The sequence below is a fragment of the Strigops habroptila genome, chromosome 12 (genome assembly GCF_004027225.2).
Source record: "Strigops habroptila isolate Jane chromosome 12, bStrHab1.2.pri, whole genome shotgun sequence".
Lineage (NCBI taxonomy): Eukaryota > Metazoa > Chordata > Aves > Psittaciformes > Psittacidae > Strigops > Strigops habroptila.
Window position 1 is genome coordinate 8,355,151 of NC_044288.2, and position 24,265 is coordinate 8,379,415.

A 24,265-nucleotide genomic window follows, 5' to 3' on the forward strand; every position below is an offset into this window, starting at 1 on the left:
GAAAACCTCCCCCCCGCCAATTTCTGTCACTCCTGCACCCTTTTTCCCTTGGGAATGTCAGTTACAGTTCTCTCTTTTCTTCCCCAATCAAGCAAATTTACTTTTAACTGCCACAGGTCCCCAAGGTCAGCCCCCCACAACAGAGATCTGAAACATTTCCATGCACATGGCCATTGAGCTCACAGCTCCATGAGCTCCATGCTCACTTGGGCACTTTCTCTCCCCAAACCTACCTCTGAGAGAGGGGCCGGAGCCCCACAGCCATCCCACCACAGGGGTGCCCCCCCCGAGCCCCCATCCCCAGCAATCCCCCCTCGTCTGCAGGCTGAGGCAGCTCGAGCGCTCACTTACAGGTTCCACGAACTCAAACATCTTCCTCTCCTGCACCTCCTGCACCTTGAACACGTACTCCAGGGAGACCTCATAGAAATGCTGCCGCACCAGGTCCACCTGGCTGTCTGCCTGCGGGCGCAAGGGACGTGACAGAGGAAACACAAAGTCACTACCAGGAGCACTTGGCCTTGCGACTAGAGAGCATCTGGCTCCGATGGGAACGTGTCCAGGCAGAACAAATTCTGCTCCAGACCTCAATCCAGGGCTGGACAGATGGCACAGCAATTAAATATAAACCTGATTCACATGAACAGCCTTTCTTCGGCTGAAAGAAAATGTTTTTGGTGACTCACGTTCTCACCTCCCTGGCAGCTGGGTAGAAAAACACGCATCAGAAGTGAGGAAAATGACAAGTTGCTGCACACTTGACAACAAAAGGCAGTTCTCTGCTTTCTGGAAAGCACCACAACAAGAGATGCATTCTGGGGCCAAACTGGGGGGGCACAACTGGGAGGGCATCACCCTCTCCAGCAAGCGTGTCAGCAGACAGCAAATCCCCTCTGCTTTGAAGCTAAAGCCCAATGAGCAAAAAACCAGGGCCATGCCCCAATCCCAGAGTGTAAAAACAATCTCATCACGCTCACAGCATGGAGCTCCTGCACTGGAAGCGGGTGAGGTACACGAGGGTATCCCCAGCACATGTTGCTGCTATGTTTGTAAGTGACACTGCATAGAGCAACCCAGGGTGTCCCCTGCTCTACAAAACCCAGCTGCAAGCACCCACTGGCATTTGAGCAGCAGCATATTCCCAATTTTCCATGTGACACCGCTGGGAAAAGGCCCGTTTTCCCCACGAGCTGCCGCAGCAGTTGTGCTGCGTGCCCACAGCACACAGGCTGAGGTACTTAGCAGGCTGAGTTCTGAAAAGCAGAAAATATGATGCAATCAAATAACTTGGCCAGGAGTTAAACAGCAGATCAGACTCTGTGTGTTATTTAACTGGTCAACAGCCAAAGCAGCAGAGAATTCCCAGGGCTTCCTCCTCTCCCTGCCTCACCACAGCAGTTGCACATGTGGCCGCTATCACCCTCCAGATGTGGACAGCAAAAGGTTAGGCAGTATACAACACCAAATTTCCCAGACACAGACTCTTAGGACATCAGGCCGCTCATTAATGGGTGGTGTTGGCTTCCCTAAAGCACTGCCATCCCCTCGGCAGCTCTTCTGCACACACACCTGTGGAAACCCTTGGCAGGCAGGGACAGGGCAGCAGCCCCAGGAGGTGCTGCCGCACGCTGCTGGATGCCACGTCCAGGTTTCACATCCTTCACGCTGCTTGAAGGAGACTTCAGAGGCAGCGCCCTCCTCGGAGGGGTCTGAGCCACCAAAACCAGCGTATGCCCCCGAGTGCCCCCGGGGAAACCGCCCCCACCCCCCAAATCAGGAGCAGGCTCCAGCCTCCGGCTGCCTCCAGCCAGCACCAAAGCACTGTCTGGGGTGGAAAATGCCGGCAGGTGGCACCAGCCGCCAGCGCTGCTCAGCCTGAGCCAGCAGCAGCACCAACACCCAGACACGACCTGCATCTGCACAGCATCCTGCACAGCATCCTGCACAGCATCCTGCACCCAGCCACTGCCTGCATCTGAACAGCATCCTGCACTCAGCCACTGCCTGCATCTAAACAGCATCCCACACTGCATCCTGCACCCAACCACTGCCTGCATCTGCACAGCATCCTGCACTGCATCCTGCACTGCATCCTGCACCCAGCCACTGCCTGCTTCTGCACAGCATCCCGCACTGCATCCTGCACTGCAACCTGCACCCAGCCACTGCCTGCATCTGCACCACATCCCACTGCCCTGCTGCAGTGGGCTCCTGCCGCAAGGACATCCTGCAGGGACCAGCCCATCTCTGGGCCGATGCAGGGAATTCCTAACTTGGAAGAAGTGATAGAGAACTCCGTGCACTCATCCAGTAAGAGCATTTGGCACAGCAGCTGACTACGTCCCGAGCCAGTAATAGGCTCCCAAAGCAGTTTAAAGGCACTAAGCCTGATCACTCCTCCCAGGAAGCCCAAAGCCAGTACAGCCACTTTCAGAGAAGGAAGCCAGACATCCATGATCTGCGCCGGCACAAGGGAAGCCTGCAGCAGAACCAGTTCCTTTCTGTTACACTCTTTAATTATAAACTCTTTCTCCTTTTTGATTGCTATCCATTCTGGGATCTCTCTGATTCACTCCCCAAAACATCTCTGACCCCTTTGATTACAAGAAAAGGGGAAAAACCCACCACTCACAGCCAGAACGATGGGAAAATGAATTTACAGCCAGGAGAACCAATGCTATGAGCTGTGTAAAGCATTCAAACAACTCACCCCAGTTACAGCTAACCATGGAAAACCAGAGGTTGCTCTCACCTCCTGAAGCTGGGATTCTTTCTTCTTAGAAGACAAGTTTAAGTGCTTTTCTAGGACACCACAATACTTCTCGGTCTCCTTGTCGTATTTCTTTTTGGCATCCTACAAAACAGAAGAAGTGTGATGATGAACACAATGGCACTGGAGCATCCACAGCATCCTTACAGCATCGGGCAGTATGAAATCTGCCTCTGACACCTGCTAACAACCAGCTCCTTTCTGACTGACCCCTTTTTGTCCTCGTTTCTGGCTGTGTGAACCAGGACAGCCTGCTCAGGCTGTGCAGGGCTGCCCCAGAGCCAGCACACCGCTGCCATGCGAGCACAGCCCCGCGGGCTGGCATGTGCTTCTTGCAGGCAGCAGCAGGTTGTTATAACAACAGGAGAGCCACAGACAGCGGGTTTAATTCCAGAACAAAGGCAGGAAAGCAAGGGGGGGCCGGGCTGTCTCACAGCCACCCTCAGCCACCCCAGTGCTTCCTGGGCTCACCCGTCCTGCCAGAAGCCACCCAAACCCCTGTGCAGCCGCCCAGCGACACCCCAGGGTGGGGAGCACAGACCGAGCGGCTCAAGCGACTGGAACCCCACTAAGAAAATACTAATTCTTGCTTGGAGTAAGAATAATAAGTTGACTTCGACTGGCAAGTGATTCTTGGCCCTTGGCACGTTACTTGCTTGTGGGTGAACTCGGAACACTGAGGCACATTCCCAGGCGCTGGATCATTGCCATGTCCATTCTACAGCTGTGCACCATCTCCTACCGTGCCTGTGCCCAGCACCCCTGCAGCGCACCAGGGCCTGGAGACCCCGTGGCCATCACGAGCAGCTCTGAGCTCTCCCCCAGAGCAGACAGCAGCCCGGTGCAGCAGCAGCAGCTCACCTTGGCAGCCCCGATCTGCTCCTTGCGAAACTTCTCCAGCGGCGTGATCAGCACCTCGCTGGCGTTCTCGATCTGGGGGCACAGACAGGCACAGCTCACCCGCCAGCTCTGCACAGCTCAGTCCCACACACCCGTGTGGCTCCACAGCCTGCCCCACATGAGCCCTCCTGCAGCCCCTCGGAGTGAGGCAGAGGAGCTTGTACCCAACTCCTCACCCCAGCGAGCCCTCCCAGCACCACCACTGACCATTACCCAACAGCCAGACACCGTTACTGATGCTCTTCAAGTGTTCCCCCGCCAAGTTTGCCCTCCCCTGCCCCTGCTCTCCCTCCGGGCTCACAGGCACAGCACCCCAGCGCCACACCACCCGCCCCGTGCTCGTACCATGCGCATCCGCTCGTCCTCCAGGTTCCGCAGCACCGTGGCAAACTCCTGCAGAGACTTGGCTGGAAGGGACACACCAGCACAGTCAGCATCTAACGTTTTATTTTACTCTTAAAGAAAGAGACTGAACAGAGGGGTTGGTTTGTGTTTTGGGGGGTTGGTTGGTTGAGGGGTTTTACCATCTTTGCCCTCTCCCTAGAAAGGCTTCCTACAGAAGCAGCTGGTAGCAGAGCATCACCAGCAGCACGTTCCCACCTCCAGAAGGGAACACTGCACCTTCACCTCAAACCTGGCCTACCCAACAGCCAGTCACCAAACAGCCCTATGGCTCAGCACTGACCTCAGCCGTGCTCAGCACACAAGCAGCAGCTCACCAGCATGTGCATCGCAGCAGGGGGCTCGGGCGATAAAGCTATTTTTGCTGAGAGACTGGGCATGAATAAATAAGCAACGTTAAATCAGGGCTAAAGCTCATTTGCTCTCCAGGCTCCAGATGATGTCCACAGTAAGCTCTGCAAGTTCAGCTGGTGCAGCAGAAGGGTAACATGGAGCCAAGTGGCTGAAGCTGCCACCCTGCGCCATGAGAAGCTCTATGGTAGAGCCAGGCTCAGTGCTGCTGGCTCCTGATGGGTCCTGTGCTCCTGCAGCACCAGAGAGGCTGCTGCTCCTCTCCTTCAGGTCACAGCCCTTCACAGTGTATTTAGCCACAACCACATCTCCAGATCCCTGTTCTCCAGGGCACAAGGGATGGATAATATAGATGGTTTCAGATACGGGCAATCGTCTTGCTCTCCTATCTGGCAGGGCTAGGTTTAGGCCAAGAAGCAACAACTGATTTCCTCAGGAAGGCTTTGCTGACGTTGAACCAGGAGACATACAGAACCACAGACTGGTTTGGCTTGGAAAGGACCTTAAGATCATCCAGTTCCAACCCCCTGCCACGGGCAGGGACACCTTCCACAAGAGCAGGTTGCTCCAAACCCCTGTGTCCAACCTGGCCTTGAACACTGCCAGGGATGGAGCATTCACCACTTCCTTGGGCCATTCTCTGTGCCATTTCCAGAGAGCAGGACAAGCCCCCAGGCCCCCTGGCATTGAGTGTGGTTTCCCCCGTGCCCTGCTGAGCTCAGGGGTCTGGAGCGTGGCCTCAGGGCTCCCGTGGCACCAGCACCCAGCACTCACCTATGCAGATCTCATCGTCCGTTTCGGCATCACCGATGCAGCGGAACTTGAACTCGTTGAGGGAGTCAGCGAACTTGCGCTTGGCTGCCGACAGGTCTGCAGGGAGCGGGAGAGGGGAAGCACACGTTAGGAAAGGAAAGAGCCCACCAGCAGCATGATGCAGGCGGGCAGTAATCCCAGCCACGAGTCCCCATGGAGGGACCCAGCACCAGAGAATCCCCGAGAGCACTGCCCTTCTCCTGCACCCACCCCAGGGACAGGGCTCTGTGGGGTCCCATCAAGGAGATGAAACCTCAAAGCACCATGAGAACCATGCTGGAGCTCAAGCCCAGTGCCACAGGGCAGTGGCAAACAGCGATGCTCAGGCTCCCAGCCCTGCTGAAGGCAGTCCCCACGTACGGGTGGTAATGCAGAGGTTTATTGCTTTCCAAGCTGCAGATTCCCTCCGAGATCTGAAGCCTATTAAGTTCTTACTTGCAGTGACCTGAGCGGATCTAGGATAGGCTTTTCAGACTGACCCCATAACCCTGCACATGCAGACACACGCTCCCGGGCACTGCAAGGCCACAGGTTTGGAGGGGACCATGGACTTGAGCAACACGAGGGACTACATTAGAAGTGCAGTGCTAATCCCCCTGTGCATTTCTTCACCCAAAGTCCAAAAATTCAGCATTTCTTTTTCCCTTCCCAAGCACAGGTCAAAAACACACACGTGCACACAAAGGCCATTTCCTCCTCTCGGACACCAACAGCCAAAAGACAACTGCAAAAGAATTCAAGGGGTTTTGCTTTTCCCATGGGATACGGGGGTTCACAGCTTTCTTCAAGCATTAAAGCTGTTCTCAGAGTGTCTCTGCTTAAAGCTCTGGGGCTAATCCTGCCCGCAGTTCAGTCCTGGCTGCCTTCACACCACTGCTTCCTAAGGCAGCAGAAAACCACCCAGCAAACCAGGCAGGGAGAGGGAAAGCACCAGGAGCTTTCCCAGTGGAAAAGCACAGCAGGAGCTTCTCCAAGGAGCCACAGCCGTGGGGACCCAGGAGCAGAGCACTTTCAAAGCCTCTGCCTGTGCTGATGGAAGCAGACTGTGTGGGTTTTGGGCAGCTTCTAGGGTGCTCCTGCGAGGCTTTAATGCAGGACTCATGGGAGGCAGAGGGTTTGCTCCGGCGCTGATGGCATGAACTGGCTGCACCAGGACATCCCTTGGGGACACCAGGACACAAGGGCAGGGCAGGACTGGGGTCCGGCTGGCAGCACCCCTGGGCAGAGCCCCCCGCTATCCTGTGCTGTTGCTGTCCCAGCAGGGCAGCCCCTTCCCTCGCCGGGGCAGCGGGAGGGCTCAGGGACTTTAACCTGTTCCCCAGAGCCAGCAGCCTCCTGCTCCTCTGGAGCAATAACAGCGATGACGTTAATGACTTAAGGAGCCATTTCCTCCCCTCCAGCTCTGTGCTGACGATCAGCCACAGCCACGCTCTCCCCACCACACACTGCGGCCCCAGCAATACCCTGCCCAAGCTACGTGCAGCACGTCCCCATTCAAACCAGACCGGGATGAACACCAGGCGAGGGGAGAGCTCCTGCAGCCCCGGGCAGGATCACCAGCCCTTTGCCAGGGCCATGCCTCCTTGCTGAGAGCCAGGAGGAGGTCGGAGAGCCACAGGGACCAGGCACAGGGACGAAGACAAGAAGCCTTCAGAGCCACAGCACCCAACAGCCATGGCCCATGGTGCTTATAAATAGGCAAGGGAGAGGCAGGGGGAGAAGGAGATAACTCCCAGTGCGACAGCGATAAAGGAGCATCGCTACCAGCCACTTGCTGAGCGACACGGCCAAGCTGCAGGGACAAAGTGGATGCTAAAATTAACAGCAGGCTCAGCCAGAAAAGCAGCGAGGGGCACCCGTACCTTGAGGGGCAAACAAGGAGGCCCCATCGCCCTCCCTGCGCCACCGTTAGACCCACCAGCGCTCCCGCCATCCTGTTCTCCTAAAAGCTTGAACGTCTATGATTTAGGATAAAACCCTGCAGAGGAAGCAGCCAAAGCTCCTGCCCTGCAGGCAGGGCGCATGGGGAAGCAGCACGGCCCCTCCATGCCCCTCAGCTCCTGAGCCTGCTTCTTCCCCAGGATCATGGATGAACAAACCCAAAACCCTGCAAAGGCCTGACAGAAACTTCTGCTTCCTCTCGTGCATGAGCAAACCCGCCCGGACCCCGCACGTGAGTCACAGCCCGGCTGCGCCAAGGGCCAGGAGAGTTTTGCTTCCAAGTTCTCCCGCTGGCTTCATCAGCCAACTGCAACATCAGGGAAAGCCACCGCAGAGCCAGGAAAACCCTTCTGCTGAGCAACGGGACCAGCTCGGGGTGCAGGCGCCTCCGCAGCGTGGTCCTGCTACACGTGCTGCCCCAAAGCCTGCCCTCCCCTCCGCTCCAGCACGGGACCATCCTGCCCCATGGCCCCCATCCATGGCCATTCCTTTCCCCTCTGCTGCCTGACCGCTACCACAGTCCTGCTCCTCGTCACCTCCGTTAACCCCTTCGCCCATCCCTCCTCCCTCATGCCTGGCTCAGGGGTCAGCCTGCTTCTCCCACTGTGCATCCTGCTGGATCATCCCAGCGTCCCTCCTCCTCCTCACCTCACCTATTGAGAGTTAAAGCTTCTTTCTGGGAAGCAGTTGCTGTTCCTGCAATGAGACTGAAGTTGTTGGGTTTTTACCTAAAAAGCCCCTTCCAAAGAAATCTGGAACTACCAAAAAAGGCCATTTATAGAAGAAAGATGTTGTGGTTTCACATCCCTCCTCCACACATACAGCACCCTGTGCACAATGGGATCTATCCCATCCCTGTTTGGGTGACTTGGCATGTGGAGCTTCGGCCATGCCGAGGGAACCGCTCACACCACAGCCCTGCCTCAAGCTGCTCTCTCCTGGTCCCCAGCTTCCAGTTCTTTCCTCACCTTTATTCCCCACCGGGACATCTCCCCTCAGCACCACCACTATCACCCCTACTCTTTGTGTGCGGTGCTGAAAACACTTCCAGGCTTTCCCAAAGGGACCACAGAGGTAAAGTGTATGGGAACCTGAGAGCCTGGGCAGACATACAGCAGGAGCTTTCCCCTTAAATCAGAATCCATAAGGAGCCGAGAAGATATTGCAACTCCTCCAGATGCGTGCTTTTCCTGGCTGGGATGGACAGCTGGAAAATGTGAGCACAGGACACAGAGCAGAACCACAACACACCAAAATGAGACCTCGTTTTGATGTCCCCTCCTGCCTGGTCCTGCTGCCAGTCAGTGAGTGTTCCAAAGACCAGGTTGGCTAGGGAAAAGGCTGAACTGGTGGCTCCCAGAGCAGGGGCTGTCCCCAGAGCTGACTCTGCAGCCACTTCGCTATTTAAGCTAAAAAAAGCAAAAATAGCTCTGGCAGGATGCTGCAGACAGTTCATGTTAAAGACAAACCTTCTGATGAGTCTGGGAGTGAAGGGTTAATGCTGCTGCAAAGGGGGAAAGCAGAGGATGCTGATGAGGCCGGCTGCATGCTGCAAGGCAAGTTCCAGCACTTGGTGTGTGACAGAGGTTGTGCTCACACAGAGCGGTATTTCTACACTTCCTGCAAAGAAAATTGCTTAATAGCCTATATTTAATGCTCAATGGGACAACAGGAACCGAGACTCCTGCCCCTTCCTTCCCCCGCGGCAGGGAACGCAGGGAACAGCAGGCTCGAGAGAGGGATGGAGGGTCCCGGGTCCTGTCCCCAGCAGGGCAGGAGCCGCGGGCCCCTCGGCCGGGCTGCCCATGGTGGCACTGCCTGTCCCCAGCCCGCAGCACCAGCAGCCCCTCGCTGGGGAGGTGACCACGCTCCCACCGGCACCCACGAGGACGGAAGACACCAGCTCCCCCCTTGTGGGTTTGACAAGTTCCTTAAAGCTTCTCAAAACAAACCTGCCCCTACTGCATGGGCCATCTGCCTCCAGCTCTCATAGAATCCCAGCCTGGTTTGTGCTGGAAACGACCTTAAAGCTCCTCCAGTTCCAACCCTCTGCCACGGGCAGGGACACCTTCCACTAGAGCAGGTTGCTCCAAGCCCCTGTGTCCAACCTGGCCTTGAACACTGCCAGGGATGGGGCAGCCACAGCTTCTCTGAGCTTTGTCATCCCCTTTGGACAGCCCGGCTGCGGGAGCCCAGAGAAGGCAGATCTGGGGGGTCACCAGTGGTTGCAGACAAAGCAGAACACGGCACATCCCACTCAGTCACCCCAGCATCACTTCCACAGCCCCACACCGCTGCAGCAGCCGCACCGAGCACCCTGTGGCAGGCAGGAGCCAGCTGGGACGGGTAATCCAGGGAACAGCCACTCTAATCAGCACCAAAACAGCCGGATTATGGCCTGCCAAGGGTGCTTAGAAAGCAGCAATATGGTGTCTGTCCCCACAGGCAGCACCCGCCGCCAGCAACCACCCAGCGAGATGGGGCTTTGGGCACAACAGCACGGCAAAGCCACCGTGGGGTCATGCAACATGTTCTGGTGCTTGGGGATGCCAAAGGATGGAGGGTTGGGAAAGGTAAGCATTGGATCCAGGCCATGGATGCACGCAAGCACTGCACCACACCGCTGAGGTCGGGATGCTCTGACCACACCATGGCCCCACAGCTCATGCAGGGATCCAGCAACAAGCAACTCACGCCTGGAAATCAGCATTGCAGCCGCCAGCATCGAGCTGTGGGTCCTGACAGGGACCCAGCCCATGCGCTGCTGGGGTCAGCACGAAGCGGCGGGGCAGCGTCAGTAAATGCTTCACTGGTTCCAAAAGGTTTGAATCCTGCCTCTGCGCTTCCCAGCGGAGCTCAGCAATAGCCCCGCTCGCTGCCGCGGTGCTCTGGGCACGGCTCCCTCCCCAGGCCGCTTTCTTACATCATTAGCAATGATCTGGTTATTAAATAACTCCTCCGCTGGGCAGTTGGAGTTCATCAGTGGTTTAGGACGGGACTGCAGCTGCTGGCAGGTCCCCTCTGATTCATCACTCGAGTAAACACATAAAACTAGATGAGCGGAGACTTACCCCACCTCCGGTGGCAGCTTCTGCCCTCATGTTCGTGCACTGAAGCCCATGGAAAGGCTGCCCTGGCTCAGCACATGCCAAGGTTTGAAGATGCCAAACCCAAGGACCCAATGGGCACAATCCCCACATGGGACCCCCTGAGGCAGGGAGGGAATCGCTGCCATGGCTGCCCACCCCTACACCCCATTTCGATGCCTTTACCACATGCACAGCCTCTGGCCAAAACACAGCACAAAGCCTTCTCTCAGCAGCACACACTGGGAGGCCAAATCCCACCACCCCAAATCCCAGAACTTCATTTTTACCAGGGAAAGTTTACAAACACAAGCCATGTTTCAAGGGAAAAATAAACCAGAACTGCTCAGATGTGCCACAGCGCAACAAAAAATGAATGACCTGTCCAAGATGACCCCAGGATTGAAGATCCAGGAGGTGCCACAGCTTCTGCTCAGCCTTTTACTACCACCACAGGAGCACGCTGCACCGCTGCCCAGCCAACGCATCACCGTATGCCTCGCTTCACACACTCAACGTGGCTTCGTGTGGCAAAATGTTTGCCAGAGGGACAGAGAACTCATTGTAAGATGAATGGGACCATTGACCGGGCTCAAACAGCAGATCAGATCTGAGCAACACGCTGAAAACATGAATTATTTCCATGGTATTTTAAGAGATAAAAGATCTGTGCTTCGTGAAAAACAAAGTGAGCCCTTGGAAGGGCCGCCTGGTTGTGCAGCTAAAATTATCCCCTGCTGCCCACCAGCCCAGCACCCGGCCACGTCATCCTGCCACCCCCAAACCAATAACATTTGGAGTCATCTTGGGAGCTTTGCCAGGCTAGGACGTTTCTGCAAAGCTTCCTGAGATTCCTGATGAAAGGCACTGAGATCCAAGGGATCCAACCCAGAAGGACCACTGGGTCTCCTGGAGAGATGGCTTCATTTCCAGGAAGATAGAGAAGTTTCACATCCCGAGGGCACAGGGTGACCCTCGCCCACAGCAGCCAAGGTTGGGGATGAAGGGGAAAGGAGGGTTTGCTGGCAGCGGTTGACTTTGCCCGTGTGTCACCGGGCAGGTTGTGCCCAGGAAGAAGGGGGACAAGAGGGAAGCCCCTACCTAGCGTGTAGGGCTGCGTTGTTGCTCACACTGAAAGGAAGCCCCTTCTCCAGCACGCTCACAGAGAGGGAAGGAGCCTGACCTCAGCCCCTGCTCCCGGCTGCAGCCCTGGGCACAGCTCACCACAGCCCCAACAGCGAGATGCCACTTCACAGAAAACTTTATATCAGTATAAAGAGCTTCAGGGAGGTAAGAGCTGCGTGGGGCCCTCAGAAACGGCTGGGCATGGATGTATGAGGCATCCATCACAGGCTCTGCCTGCTCCTGCTGTCACCCCTGCTAGAAATGGTCCAAACCTGCAACAAGTGTTTTGTACCCTGCTCAAAACAGCCTGCGGTCAGACTGCTGGCAACACCATGAGCCCGCCAGCAACACCATGAACCTGTCCATAACAACATGAGCCTGCCGGCAACACCATGAGCATTGCTGGGGCTTGTGGGACATCCTGCAGCAGGCTCAGGGCTCCTGGAGGCGAGAAGCTGCTTCCTTTCACTCACGCTGCTCCGGCCACTCTGCTATTTCTATCAGCCGCCTCTTGGTTGGAGGAAGCTGCTGGTTAATCAGAGCCCTCACCCTCCTTCCCCTGCTCCTCTGACGCGGGTCCAGCCCTGACTTTCTCAGTTCCTGGACACTCAGAGCCTGCCTTGCCGCTGACACCATCTCACCGCCGTGCTCCATCCTTCCTGTTCAGCTTTTCTTCGCGCTCCTCAGATCTTTGTCTCCCCGTGGCTGAGATGCTTCAGACACACAGTGCATGCAAAGGGCTCTGCCTGTTCCCCCCCTCCCCACACCACTGGTGGGAGAGTAACTGGCCAAGGCAGCAGGGCTGGGTTAATAAAGCAGCTTCATTAATGAAACGATCCTCACCGCTGCCCAGGGTCGCACCCAAAGGGACTCTCACTTCAGTGCCAGGCACTGAACCCTCGAACAGCGATGGGCTCGACAACCTCTCCATCCCTCGGGAAAGGAAGATGCGGGGAGGCTCCTGTCTGTCCTGCCCTGCACGGAAACCCTGGGCTATTTTCTCTACTTCCCCACGCAGGATTTCTCAGTAGTAGCCACCACAAAGCAAAGCACACTGTGTAGTGGCCAGCACCGCTCAGCCCTGCCTGGTTCTGCATTCACCGGGTTATTTGTGGAGAGGAAGGAGATGTGTAACGAGCTGCCGCAGCTCTGTGTTCACAGACACAGCAGGAGAGCAGACAGAGGGGATGCTCGTGGGGACAAACAGACGTGAGAAACCCAGGAGCTGCTGCGGTGCAGCCGCATGTGCCAGGCCGGTGGAGTGCTGTGAGACGTCTCTACCTGAGGTCAGGAGAAGGAAGAACACAAACCCCATGAGTGATGCAAACGATGCCCGGAAAGGCTTCCCACTTCTGGAGACACTGAGCACACAGATGTCTGCAGCTGCGGGAAGGCACTTCCTAAAGCGCGTCCTCCCTCCCAGCAAGGAGCACGGGGGCTCGGAGGAGCCCAGGGAGCTGCCTGCGAGCAAAGCCCTCCCTGCAGCGCCTGGGAACCGCTGTGAAGCCCCTGGGATGGTATTTGAAGATAAGGGGCCCGAAGCCGGGTACCCACACGCCACTGGGCAGCTTTCAGGCTGACCATCACCCTGTGTGGAACCAGCACACCAGATGGGCACAGCCACCCTCCAACCCCCCAGCACCACACAGAGCCCTTGGGGGGCTTCCTGGTGATGTGCATGAACATGGCAACAACCCAGCCCTCCGACAGCCCCTGAGCATCGCTGCCTACGTTCCTCATGGGGCGCGACCAACACAGCCCATCCACGCCTTGGGGTGCCACCCCCATCCTGTGCTGGCCCTGAACACACAGAGCACTTCATGTACCTAGCAGCAAACACGAGATTTCTCCACTTCCTCACCAACTGCCATGTCTGGCACTTTTCCCCGTGTTTATTTTTGTTCACATCCTGGTGTTGTTTTATGGCAGAACCCCCCCCAGTCCATCCCAACCTGCAGCAGCAGCAGGAGCCGGGAGCTGAGGTGGGAGCAGACAACGGCTCCGGATAAAATCAAGTGTAAATATCCCCCACTTAAACACAGAGGTGGGATGCGCCGAAAGAGCAAACACAAGGTGACGGCTTAAGTGCCTGGAAAACTTCAGGGACACAGTAATGAAATGGAAAACTACCGCCCCGGCCGGCATTCCCAACGGCAGCCAACAGCCAAGCAAAAAATGTGAGGAAGCAGCAGTGAAAATCCCCCGTCACAACCAGGCAAGGCATTTGGGAACGGCACTGTCGCATGGAGAGGGATGGCAACCTCCGGAGACCGACTGCCCTGTAGCTCCAAGCCTGGAACGATGAAGGATATTCCCAATTTCTTCCAGGCAACAAGGATTCCGAACACTGTGTTTACCCCACCATACCCCTGGCAAGTTGCCCCCCTTGCTGCTGCTCCAGGCAGGTTGTGCAAACGCAGCCAGCCCCACGCCTGTGAGTAAACTCTGAAGCAGGATGTAAATGCCACGCTTTACTCACAGCTCCTCATTATCCCCCAGCTCCCTCGCTGGGGAGCACAGGTGAGTCTGTGATGGTATAACTCACTGCCTTGATAATTGCCATTTCTCCTCCGAGCCTTTTTGGTTTCTCTCCTCTCCACCCCCTGGAACGACCCACGGAAAGGCAGCCAGTTACTTTACCCTCATGGCCACAATATTTCATCGACTGGAGCCTGGAATCACATTTCATTAGAATTAAATGCCCTGCCTGAGACAGCTAATCGATTTAGGGGATGCTAATCCAGAAGAAATTTGCTCCTGACCGAGGCAATGATCATTAGCAGAGCAGAAGGCCGGGAGGGGGTCACCGAGAGGGGCGTCCTGGCATGGGGAGGGAGGGTGTTGGCAGAACCCCTGGCCAGACACCGCACAGATTGCCTCAGGCACCAGCCATGCATTGGATTAGCTCCTTATTAAATCTAATTAGTTAATAGGTGGGCCAGAAGGGAGCTGGCTTGAATTCTCCAGGGATCTCATGGGGATGCTGGGTCTATGGACCCTATACCCCAGGTGGGAAGGGGACCTGCTCCCATTCCCACAGGCAGGACAAGTCCCCCACAGGCACATCCCTGCAGCACATTGCTGCTTGTGGCATGGGGCAAAGCCTCATCTGTCCCCACCTTGGGCAGTAGCCGCGTCCCAGGGGGGTGCAGCCCCACGTTGGCTCTCGCCAGGGCCTGGTGTGCCCACAGCCAGGGCAGGAAAGTGGGGTCAGCTCCCAGACCTCAGAAAGCAGTTTTGGAGCAGCCTGCTTCCTCCTCCTCCCAAGGAGGCTGCGGAAATCCTTTTGTCTCCGGTGCTCCTCCACCTCAGCTGTAAGAACAGGAAGAATCCCACCGCGCTCGCAGGAACATCACTGGCAAGTGAGTGAGTCAATTTTTCCTGCTTCAGCAGGGAAAATACATAAATACACTCAAACCTGCAGCAGAGCCCGGGGAGGCACCCAGGGCACATCACTGCCTTTAACTTAACACCATCACTGCCTTTAACCCGGGCTTGCGCCCAGCCTTCATGGATGGAGTGAGGACAGAGCCATCCCCAAGCCCTGTGGGGACTGCTGCTGCCCCAGCCATGCTGGGGAAGGCAGGGGAGAGCCGCCCCACCGCGGGTTTTGGGCTGTAGAACATTGCTAAGCAACAGCCTCAGCAAGGGCATGGCTCGGGACAGACGCTGCTTCAGCTGGAAAGAGAAACAAACCCAGCAAAGGAACGCTCTCCCGGCAGCATTGTTAAAAAGGCACACGCCAGCTTATTTTACAGGTCACTCGGCCCGAGCAGAGAACACTTTACCCTTCCCTCATTGCGATACTGGTGCAGGATTAGAAACTGCTAACAGCAAAGAGCACGTGGCTGTGTGCACAGGCACACCACAGGCAGCACATCGAGTGCACCGGGATAACAGCAACTGAACACAGGTTGCAATAACATCCTCAAGCACATCACCACACGTGATAGAATCACAGAATCCCAGCCTGGTTTGGGTTGGAAGGGACCTTAAAGCTCACCCAGTCCCCAACCCCCTGCCACGGGCAGGGACACCTTCCACTAGAGCAGGTTGCTCCAAGCCCCTGTGTCCAACCTGGCCTTGAACACTGCCAGGGATGGGGCAGCCACAGGTTTGGGAATACAAAAGGAAGAGTCACCCAGTTGGGCTGCCGTGGGGCAGAGTGTGCCCACGCTGCCTGCGCAGGCTCTGCGCCGCGGTGCTGGGTGCCGGATGCCATGGGCAGCACCACGGGCAGGGCGATGCGGCCGCAGCCAGCCCGTCCCTGGCGCAGGCAGCCCCGGCCCCCGCGCAGCACGGCTGTGCCGCCGCTCCACGTGCCGCAGCCAGATGGTCCGGAGGCTGGTGCACTTCCCACAGACTCCAGCTAGGAACTGGCTTGGCATCACCGCAGAGACAGCCCCTTCCCCCTCTGCACTGCGGTCCCCGCTCCGCAGAGCATCCCGTGGCCACCATCCTCCCCTGCATCCAGCATCCCAGACACGCCGTGACCCCCAGACCCCCATCAACAGGCAGGAGAAGAGGCTGGGAAGCACAATTCCCGGTTCCTCCAAGCCCTGAGACCATCCTTGCTATTAAGAGCCGGGCGATGCCCTAATGAGCACACCTCATCAGCAGCGTGCAGCCACAGGCCCAGGGCCACCAGGCGCTTGCACAGAGCGATGAAGAGGAGCAGGTGGGAGCGCTTCAGCGCAGGAAATGTGCCAGGAAAACAGGGAAAGCATCCCGGCTCTGCCGGCCGCAGTGACAGCCGCTCGTGCCCGGGGGAGGAGGGAGGGATGATTCACACCAAGGAGTGAACAAGCTGTGCAGGTTTGGGTATGAGCTTCCCCTCGCCTTGCCCCCCCTCCCCACCCACCGCCGTCACGCTACAGCTACTCATCACACTGCATCCGAACCCGAGTCCTTCGGGTCTGCTTAAAACCAACGGATAGATACAAGAAACCCCAAGCACAGCGATGGGTACCCAGCAAAGCCCACCCTCCAGCTGTCCTGGCTGCCCAAAACACCCCAAAACAGAACCAGCACAGGCAGAGTTTGCTTGGCCGCACTGCCATTGACAGGGAGGAGGTTTCTGAAGCCCCTTTGCTTGGGTAGAGGAATGCAAACCCCCTGAGGACCCCTGCCCTGTGCTGTGCACGGGCACTGCTCTGGCTGTGGCATCACTCCCTGGGCTTTAGGGAGCAGCACACGAGGATTTCAGGGTGCCTGTGGGCAGGGGGTGAAAGCAGAGGGGTCAGCAGTCCCCTCCAGCAGCACAACTCCTCCCATCCCGGCTGCCGGGCTGGGATCACCAGGGAAGCACCAACCTGCAGAAAGCACGGGGACACACGGCAGAGCGCCGGCACCGCTGCCTCCCGCCCTCCCTGCAGCAACCATGGGAACCGTGCTTCCTCGCACGCATTTTCCATGTCATCGTGAGTTGCCACCCCCAAAGATAGGGAAAAAGAAAGGGCAGGAGGGAATCAAAACAGCCCTCATTCCCAGCCCATGTGCCGGGCACACAGGTAATACCAAGCACACTGCGTGCACCACTTGGACCACCCTGGTCCATCCTCTGCCAACTCAAATGGGTTGACTTTAACACAACATTGGTACCCTGACAGTGCCAGCGCCACAGCCAGGCAGCAGCGCACACAGAGCCAGCATCTCCAGACACCATCACACACCAGTGTGTTGGGACATGTGCCCAGAGGTGCTCTGTGGCACACTCCCAATTAAAAAGCTCTCCAAGCCCTGTTAATGAGCCTTCTGCCAGCATAATTTAAAAGATGCAATCAGGAACACAGGCTCTCCTGCACGCCCAAACCCTTCTGCTCACCAGCTTCCCTCTCCAGCGCTGCCGAGAGCCGCATCCAGCCGCAGAGAGCAGCTCACAGCTCCAGTGCAGTGGCTGGTACAGGACTCGAGGAGCCCAGCCCGCTCAGCTCTCCCCATCAGCCCCCAAACACGCCAGCACCAAGGGGTCATGGCTGTGTGTGGAGGGACCCAGGAGACCCCAGGGAGATGGGTGAACGATCCCAGGGGATGTCATGAGGAACCTCCCATGTGGATCGTGACCACCGGCAGCACGCATGGGTCAACCACTGCAACACCCCAGCAGGGCGAGTTTTCCTTCTCCCAGCCAGGCTGAGCCGTGCAGGGTAAGCTCATGGTTGAGACTCACCATCAAAACCAAAGAGCATCTCCCAGGCAGGAATACATTCCTGTTGCTAATTTCCACTGGAGAGGAAGAGGAGGAGCTTTCAGCTTGTGCTGAAAATAAAGCAGAGCATTATCATTTGTACTACCCTCGTTTGAATAAAATACCAGACAAGCTACTAACTATGTGACTGCACAAGTCACACAGGTCATGCAAAGGAGGAAGAAGTCCTCTGCCTTCGGTCCTGCTGGCACAGGACTGGGTGAGCTGTACCTAGGTACCTCTTCCATAGCACAAAGTATTCCGCACACAACACCAAACATTTCCTATGACCCTCCAAAAAAGCAGAGCGGGGAGAAACACACCCTGACATGGCAGAGCCATGTTACACCTTTGCTGGGTGAACAAAGCTGGGAAAATCAGAAACAACCAAACCTCAAACCCACATGCTTTACCCCAAGATTAGCCCTGTGGTTTGCTCGGCTGGCCACGGCGGAGCCCACGGTGGCCACAGGGGCAGCCTGGCTGTGCCATCCAGCACCGAGCGCTCCACGGCAGCACCAAACACCATTTCTTATGGCACAACCGAACACAAGCGGCCACAGCAACCCAGAGGGTGATTTATTTGTATAGTGCACCCTCCAGAAAGCACATCATTCCTCCTCCGAGCCCAAACCTGCCGTACAGCTGCCCCCTGGCCAGGAGCACCTCTGTTAACGTTTACACCTGCACAAATAAGAGCCATTCCTGGAAAGGGCAGACCTAAACCTCCGTATCTCAACCCCTCCTCTCCTCTGAGCACACGCAAGGGGAAGGTTTGGGCTGTTACTGCCTTTCTCCAGGGACCAGAAGGGCAAAAGGATGGAAATTATCCAAGAGCAGCTTCATGTTCCTCCTCCCCAGACAGCTCCAGGTGAGGAAGCAGCCCGAGACACGGCTCTTCCTCCAACACAGCCGAGGCTTCCACCCTGGCAAGGCAACCAAGGACATTCCATCGTGTTATCCATCAGCGCAGCCCGGCTGGGTGCCGCTCCCAGGGGACTGAGCGTGCCAAACGGGGGGTGTACAGAGCAGGCAGGGAAAGGCAGCGGTGGCGATGGCGGCTGGGGCAGAGGGCAAGCGAAGGCATTGGCCAAACGCTTCCTTATCACTAACCTGAGCCTTGTTTGTATCAAAAGGGAATTAACTGCTCAGGTTAAGCACCGGACAGAGGTTTCACTTTTGCTTCCAGGAGAGCTGCGGAGCCGGAGCCAGACGCAGGCACGACACAGCCACGGGCACAGCCGCTGCATCAAGGCTTGGTTTCAGCAAGAGGCCACTGAGATACGGAACAGAATCTGTGTGCAAGCACATCCCAGAGCATGTGGTCCATGGGCAGAGCCCAGCACACTGATGGCACCACCAGGAGCTGTACAACCACGCCACTTTGCTTTTTAAGCAGGATGTGTCCCAGGAAAACCCCACAGCCACAGAAAAGTCCCTCCTGGTGCCACCCCGCTGGAATGGACACGCTGGTGGAGGACAAAATGGGCACAAGACCTGCGGATTGCAGCACGTGCCTCAGGATGCTGGACGAGCTCCCCACTGCCAAAGGACCCAGGTCCACCCCGGCATCACCCCTTCCCTGCACTCCCCTTCAGCCCTGCCCCATCTCGCTGCCAGCCACAGCCCTGCGGTGACCCAGCCAAAAAACACCCGAAGGAAAAACAATCCAAAACCCCAAATGGGCCCAACTGCGCCCTTCGGGAGACAGGCACATCTGCCCTTCCCGCGGGAATACCGGGCACGGGCACCCTCACAGGAGGGGGTTTGCTGAGCCCCGGTCCGGCCCCGCCACATAAATTGCAGCTTGCGCCGGGGCGGGGACGGGTTCGGTGGCTTCAAATTAAAGCTTGGGAGTTGGAGGAAGAAGCAAAGCAAACTAAGAGCAGAAACGTGGCAGGGCCCCGCGCTGCAGCCCCAGCGCCCAAGGAGACGGCAGCCACAGGGACACCAGCACCGGAACACGGCGCCTGTCAGGGCCTGTGGGAAGGAGGAGGAGGAAGATGAAGAAGGTGTCCCTGCTCAGCCCCCCGCAGCGGCACGGGGGAGGCGATGGCTGCCAGCCGCACGCACCCCCACATCCTCCATCCTTACGTGCGCTGCTCGTCTTCCAAAGTGAGCTGCAAAGCATCCCTGCATCATCTCAGTGACTGGGCTCGATACGCTGGCACAGGGTGCCCAGAGAAGCTGCGGCTGCCCCATCCCTGGCAGTGTTCAAGGCCAGGTTGGACACAGGGGCTTGGAGCAACCTGCTCTAGTGGAAGGTGTCCCTGCCCGTGGCAGGGGGTTGGAGCTGGATGAGCTTTAAGGTCTTTCCCAATCCAAACCATTCCATGATGCCGTATCCCGCTCCATCAAAGCAGAGGGGCTGGAGGTGATGCTGGCACCGCGGGCAGCCATCACACAGGGACACAGCTCCCCACCTGCCCCGTTCACCAGCACAGGGAACATGCAAAGGGACAAAATGCTTCAACAGCCCCGGTACTGATGGTCACCACAGCTCCTTCACTGCAGAACAAGTTTCACAGCATCCAGGCTTCAAGTTCATTATTTATGTCTCACTTCAGGTCGCTGCATTTGCAAAAGTTTCTGAATAATTTATGTATGAGGGAGGAAGAGGGACACGTTTTGCTGAAAACCAGGTCACTCCTAATACCAGCCAAGCAGCAAAGGGAGACAATAGAAATAGGCACAGATACTCACTGGGGGGGAAAACTCAACAGTATCTATATATATACATACACACACTCCAGAGATGCCCTCGGCATCAGAAGATGTTCATCAAAACCAGCCCTTCAGCAAATGAGGATTCTTTTCAACCTGCTCAATGTGAATTTCAGCAGCACAGCGGCTGCAAGGAGCTCAGCAGGGCACCAGGGAACAGGAGAATGCTTCTGCCCAGAGCTGTGCAAGGGTCTTCCTCCCTCCTCACCTTCCTCCCTGCCACATACCCACACCACAGCCCCATCCGACCACCCCTCCGTCTCACTCCTCGACGATACACAAAGAGTTACGTTCCCCTCGCGCCTGTCTTACAACAAAGAGGATGTGAAACATTCAGCAGAGAACGCAAGAGGAAGGAAAATGAGAGAGGATATTGCCAAGGCTCCATGTAACTTCAGCTGCAGGCTGGGTTGCTGTGCCAAGAGCCAAGACACCTCCGAAGCCCTCGCACCGGGGCTGCATGCCGCTACCAGGGGTTTGCTGTTCCATCGACCTGCTCGGTCCCACATCCATGAACCCTGCAAGGTGGCCAAGGAGCGTGTGTGGAGGCAATGCCAGCAGTGAGGTAGGGCCACCCTGTCCAGCCAGGGGGAGGTGTACCCTTTGAGACAAAATAAAAGGTGGGTAAGAGAAGGGAGAACCTGTTATTGCTGGGAATGGCCACTGGGTACCACTGCACTGGGTCACAGTGGTGCCGACCCAGGAACAACACCCACAGCAGCTCTTCACCCCGGAGCATCTTCATCCATGCTAACGGGTGTCTGGAGGGTCTGTAATGGCCCACGGAACATGGCCAGAGCTCAGACCCATTGCACACCGAGAGTAACGCATGTGGGAAGTGCTGGGACAGATCCTGTCCTGTGCCTGTGGGAGAAGTCAGCGGCATCAGGGCTCGCAGCAGCTGCACGGGTGGTGAAGTCACTCTTACAGCAGGAGAAGGATGCACAGAGCAGCCGAGCATCACAGCCAGGGAGGGGACACTCACCCGCAGCCCCCTGGGCAGCGCCCTGCCCGTGCACCCCCAAACCTCCTCCTAAAGCACCCTGCAGACCACCTCCGAGAGGAGAATCCCACTGCACCTGCAGCCACACAAACACTGGATGTGGCCATGAGCCCAGGCAGCGCCGGCGCTTGGGCACTGATTAACACTCCAGCAAAATCATCACTATTCATGTCCCTACAGACCACAGCCCGGGCATCAGTGCCACACACCCTGGCCCTGCACAGGAATTAAGGTCTAATCCAGGAACACATTCAATAGAGGCTCCAAAACAATTCAGCCATAAAAACATCCTTATCTCCGGAGGCCGGCGAGTGTTCTTCCTGCCCAGGGGCTGAGCAGCATAGCCACGGCCACAGCCGGTGGGACAGGAGCCCATGAGCAGCCCTGAGCACAGACAGTTCAGTACACCCAAAAATACCTGTCCTGCAGCGTGACAGGACAAGGGCACAGCCAGCACCTACCCAGAGACCCACTAAATGTGCCTGACAACTCAGCCCAGAGATGAGCACCCCTGGGACACACCAATTCGCTCCTAAAATGCATTTTCAGCAGAGAACAGCGCTGTAGGATTTGCTGTGTGATAAAATGAACGCTCCAGGCACAGGCTGCCTTCAGCTCAGGCAAACACCCGGCAAAAGACAGCTCAGACCTGCAGAACCCCAGATGCACCAACAGCTGTCGGGTTGGGTTTTATGAACCCGAATTGCCACGAATTGGTACAATGGGGGTCCCTGTAACCCAGATGTTACCAGCTGCTACTCCAGCAGAGGGGAACTGCACCCCTAGGGCTTGGTGTGAGAGCTGATGGGGGAGCAGGGATCAGCCCCATGGCTGCAGCTGGGCTCTCTCAGGATGGGACTGGGTTGTAGGCTTGGCATCACCTGCCTGTGCACCCCAGGGGTGACACTGCTACCCTCGGCTCCCAGAATAACTGTGCCATGTCCCCAAGGCCAGGCTGGTGCGCCACAGGTGATGCCACAGCAGCTCCACGGGACGGGTTTGTGTGGATGTGCCCCTTTCCCACCCCAGAGCACTGAACCAGAGCAGGGAAAGGCAATCTCAGCAAGTGACAACTTGCGCTGCCCCAGTGCTTAGTACAGGAAACTGACCAGGAAAGCGACCTGTGATTTGGGCCACAGACACTTAAAGGAAAAACCCCAAATGACCCCACTGGGGTGGGAACAGCAAGGATAGAGCCCTGGGGACTAGCCCACCCACCACAGCACCTCAGGGCACAGTCCACCCAACCCTGGAAAGTGGGTGGCCATGCTAATGTGTTCCCAGCCCCACCATGGGGACAGCAGCCTGGACTGAGGGGGGACAGGGATGCTGCCAGCCATAGGCAAGGGTCTCCCTGGCCCTGGAGCCGCAGTGTCCCCCGCACCACAAACCAGTGGCACACAGCTTGGCCCCAGCCTGCAGCTCCCCCACACAACAACATATGTGCTGGGGACAGCACCCGCGGGGGCAGCTCGGGCAGAGCCTAGAAAGGGGAACTGGGTGTCCCCCACCCTGAACAGAGAGGGGACAGACGACAAGCAGGGGGGGCACAGCACCTACCCACCACCCCAGCCAAAGCACCCCCAAAGAACACAACCCCTCAGAGCCTAGAACCGGGACCTGGTGGACCTTGAATGTCCCAATGGACGGGGGCCAGGCGCATCCTGGTGGACCAGGACCGGGACTGGGTGCGTCCCAATGGACCACACACATCCCATGGACCAGAACCAGGCGTATCTCAATGGGCCAGTACCGGGCCTACCCCGACGGACCAGCCAGAGACCACAGAGCCGGGGAACGCGGATGGAAGCAGGCTGTCCCCGATGGACCCGGAGGCCACGGAGCAGGCGGGTCACAGCGGGCCGGGCAGGCTGCGCTGGGCCGGGCCGGGGGGGGTGCGCGGGGCCCCGGCAGAGCCACCCCGGGCCCCTCACTTACTCTTGAGGGCGGCGACGAGCGACTTCCCATCCTTGATGAGCTCCTTGATGAACTTGTTGGTCTTCTCCAGCTCGGCCTCGTGGGAGCGGAGCCGCTCCCGGAACTGTGGGCTGTCCAGGCAGCACTCGCTGAACTCCAGCGCCGGCAGCCCCATGCTGCCCGCGGCGGCCGCAGGCAAGAACACCAGCTTTTAAAAATTAACCCAAAAAAACGAAAAATCACCCGTTTTTTTTAAAGCCGGAACGCTCGGGAGCCCGCCCCTCCGGGGAGCTGCTGCCGCCGCGGTGGCGCCCCGGGAGCGGCCGTGCTGGGGCGAGCCGTGCAGAGCGGCGCGGAGCCGTGCAGAGAGGGGCCGGGCCGGGCCGGGCCGGGCCGGGCGGGCGGAGCGGGGCCGGCGGGCGGAGCGCTGGGGCGCGGCGGGGCCGGAGCTGCCGCTGGAGCTGCCGCTGGAGCTGCCGCGGCCGCTCGGGCAGGGCCCGCACGCCGCTGCCCGCCCGCGCGCGTACCTCCAGCCAATGGGCGGCCACGGCGTGCGACGCTCCGCCCCAACCTCCGCGGAGAGCCCCGCCCCTCCCGCCCGCTGAGCCAATCAGCTGCGGCCCTGCCGCAGAGACCGTCCCGAGCACCCCGCGCCCGGGGCCGCGTCGTGGGTGAGCCCCGGCCCCGCCCGCGGCACCGGCGGGGTCACTGCGGGGCCTCGCCCCGCCGGGCTCCGCGTCTCACCCCGCTCCCGGGGCCTTCCCCGCCCCGGGGCTGCGTGTGAGCCGGCACCGCGGCCTGCAGCAGAGCCGCGCGCACCGCCCGGGCCGGACCCGGCCTCCCCGCGGTGCAGCACAGCGCAGCGCTGGCGGGTTTCCTGCCGTTAAACATCCGCGCGGGGGATTATTCCCTCGGGTTTAACAGCGCGAGTTGAGAAAATAAACCCCTAATCCCCCGGCACGGCCGGTTGCGGAGGGCACCGGCACAGGGGAACCACGGGTCCCCTCCTCTGCGTCCCTGCGAGCGCATCGCCTCCAGCCCAGCAC

The 24,265-nt window shown here is 58.0% G+C and overlaps 1 protein-coding gene across 3 annotated transcripts in view; it reads right to left on the bottom strand.

The window, feature by feature from the left end:
- The window catches only part of ARHGAP26 (Rho GTPase activating protein 26), a 120,337-nt gene extending 96,943 nt beyond the window's left edge, over positions 1–23,394 (bottom strand). For all 3 annotated transcript variants that reach the window (XM_030504538.1, XM_030504539.1, XM_030504540.1), the window contains exons 1-6: positions 23,241–23,394; positions 5,198–5,293; positions 4,016–4,077; positions 3,632–3,703; positions 2,753–2,854; positions 352–462 (exon numbers count right to left, since the gene is read on the bottom strand). In XM_030504538.1, coding sequence (XP_030360398.1) covers positions 352–462; positions 2,753–2,854; positions 3,632–3,703; positions 4,016–4,077; positions 5,198–5,293; positions 23,241–23,394 — 597 coding nt within the window. The remainder of the gene's footprint in view (positions 1–351; positions 463–2,752; positions 2,855–3,631; positions 3,704–4,015; positions 4,078–5,197; positions 5,294–23,240) is intronic.
- Between the last annotated feature and the right edge of the window lie 871 nt (positions 23,395–24,265).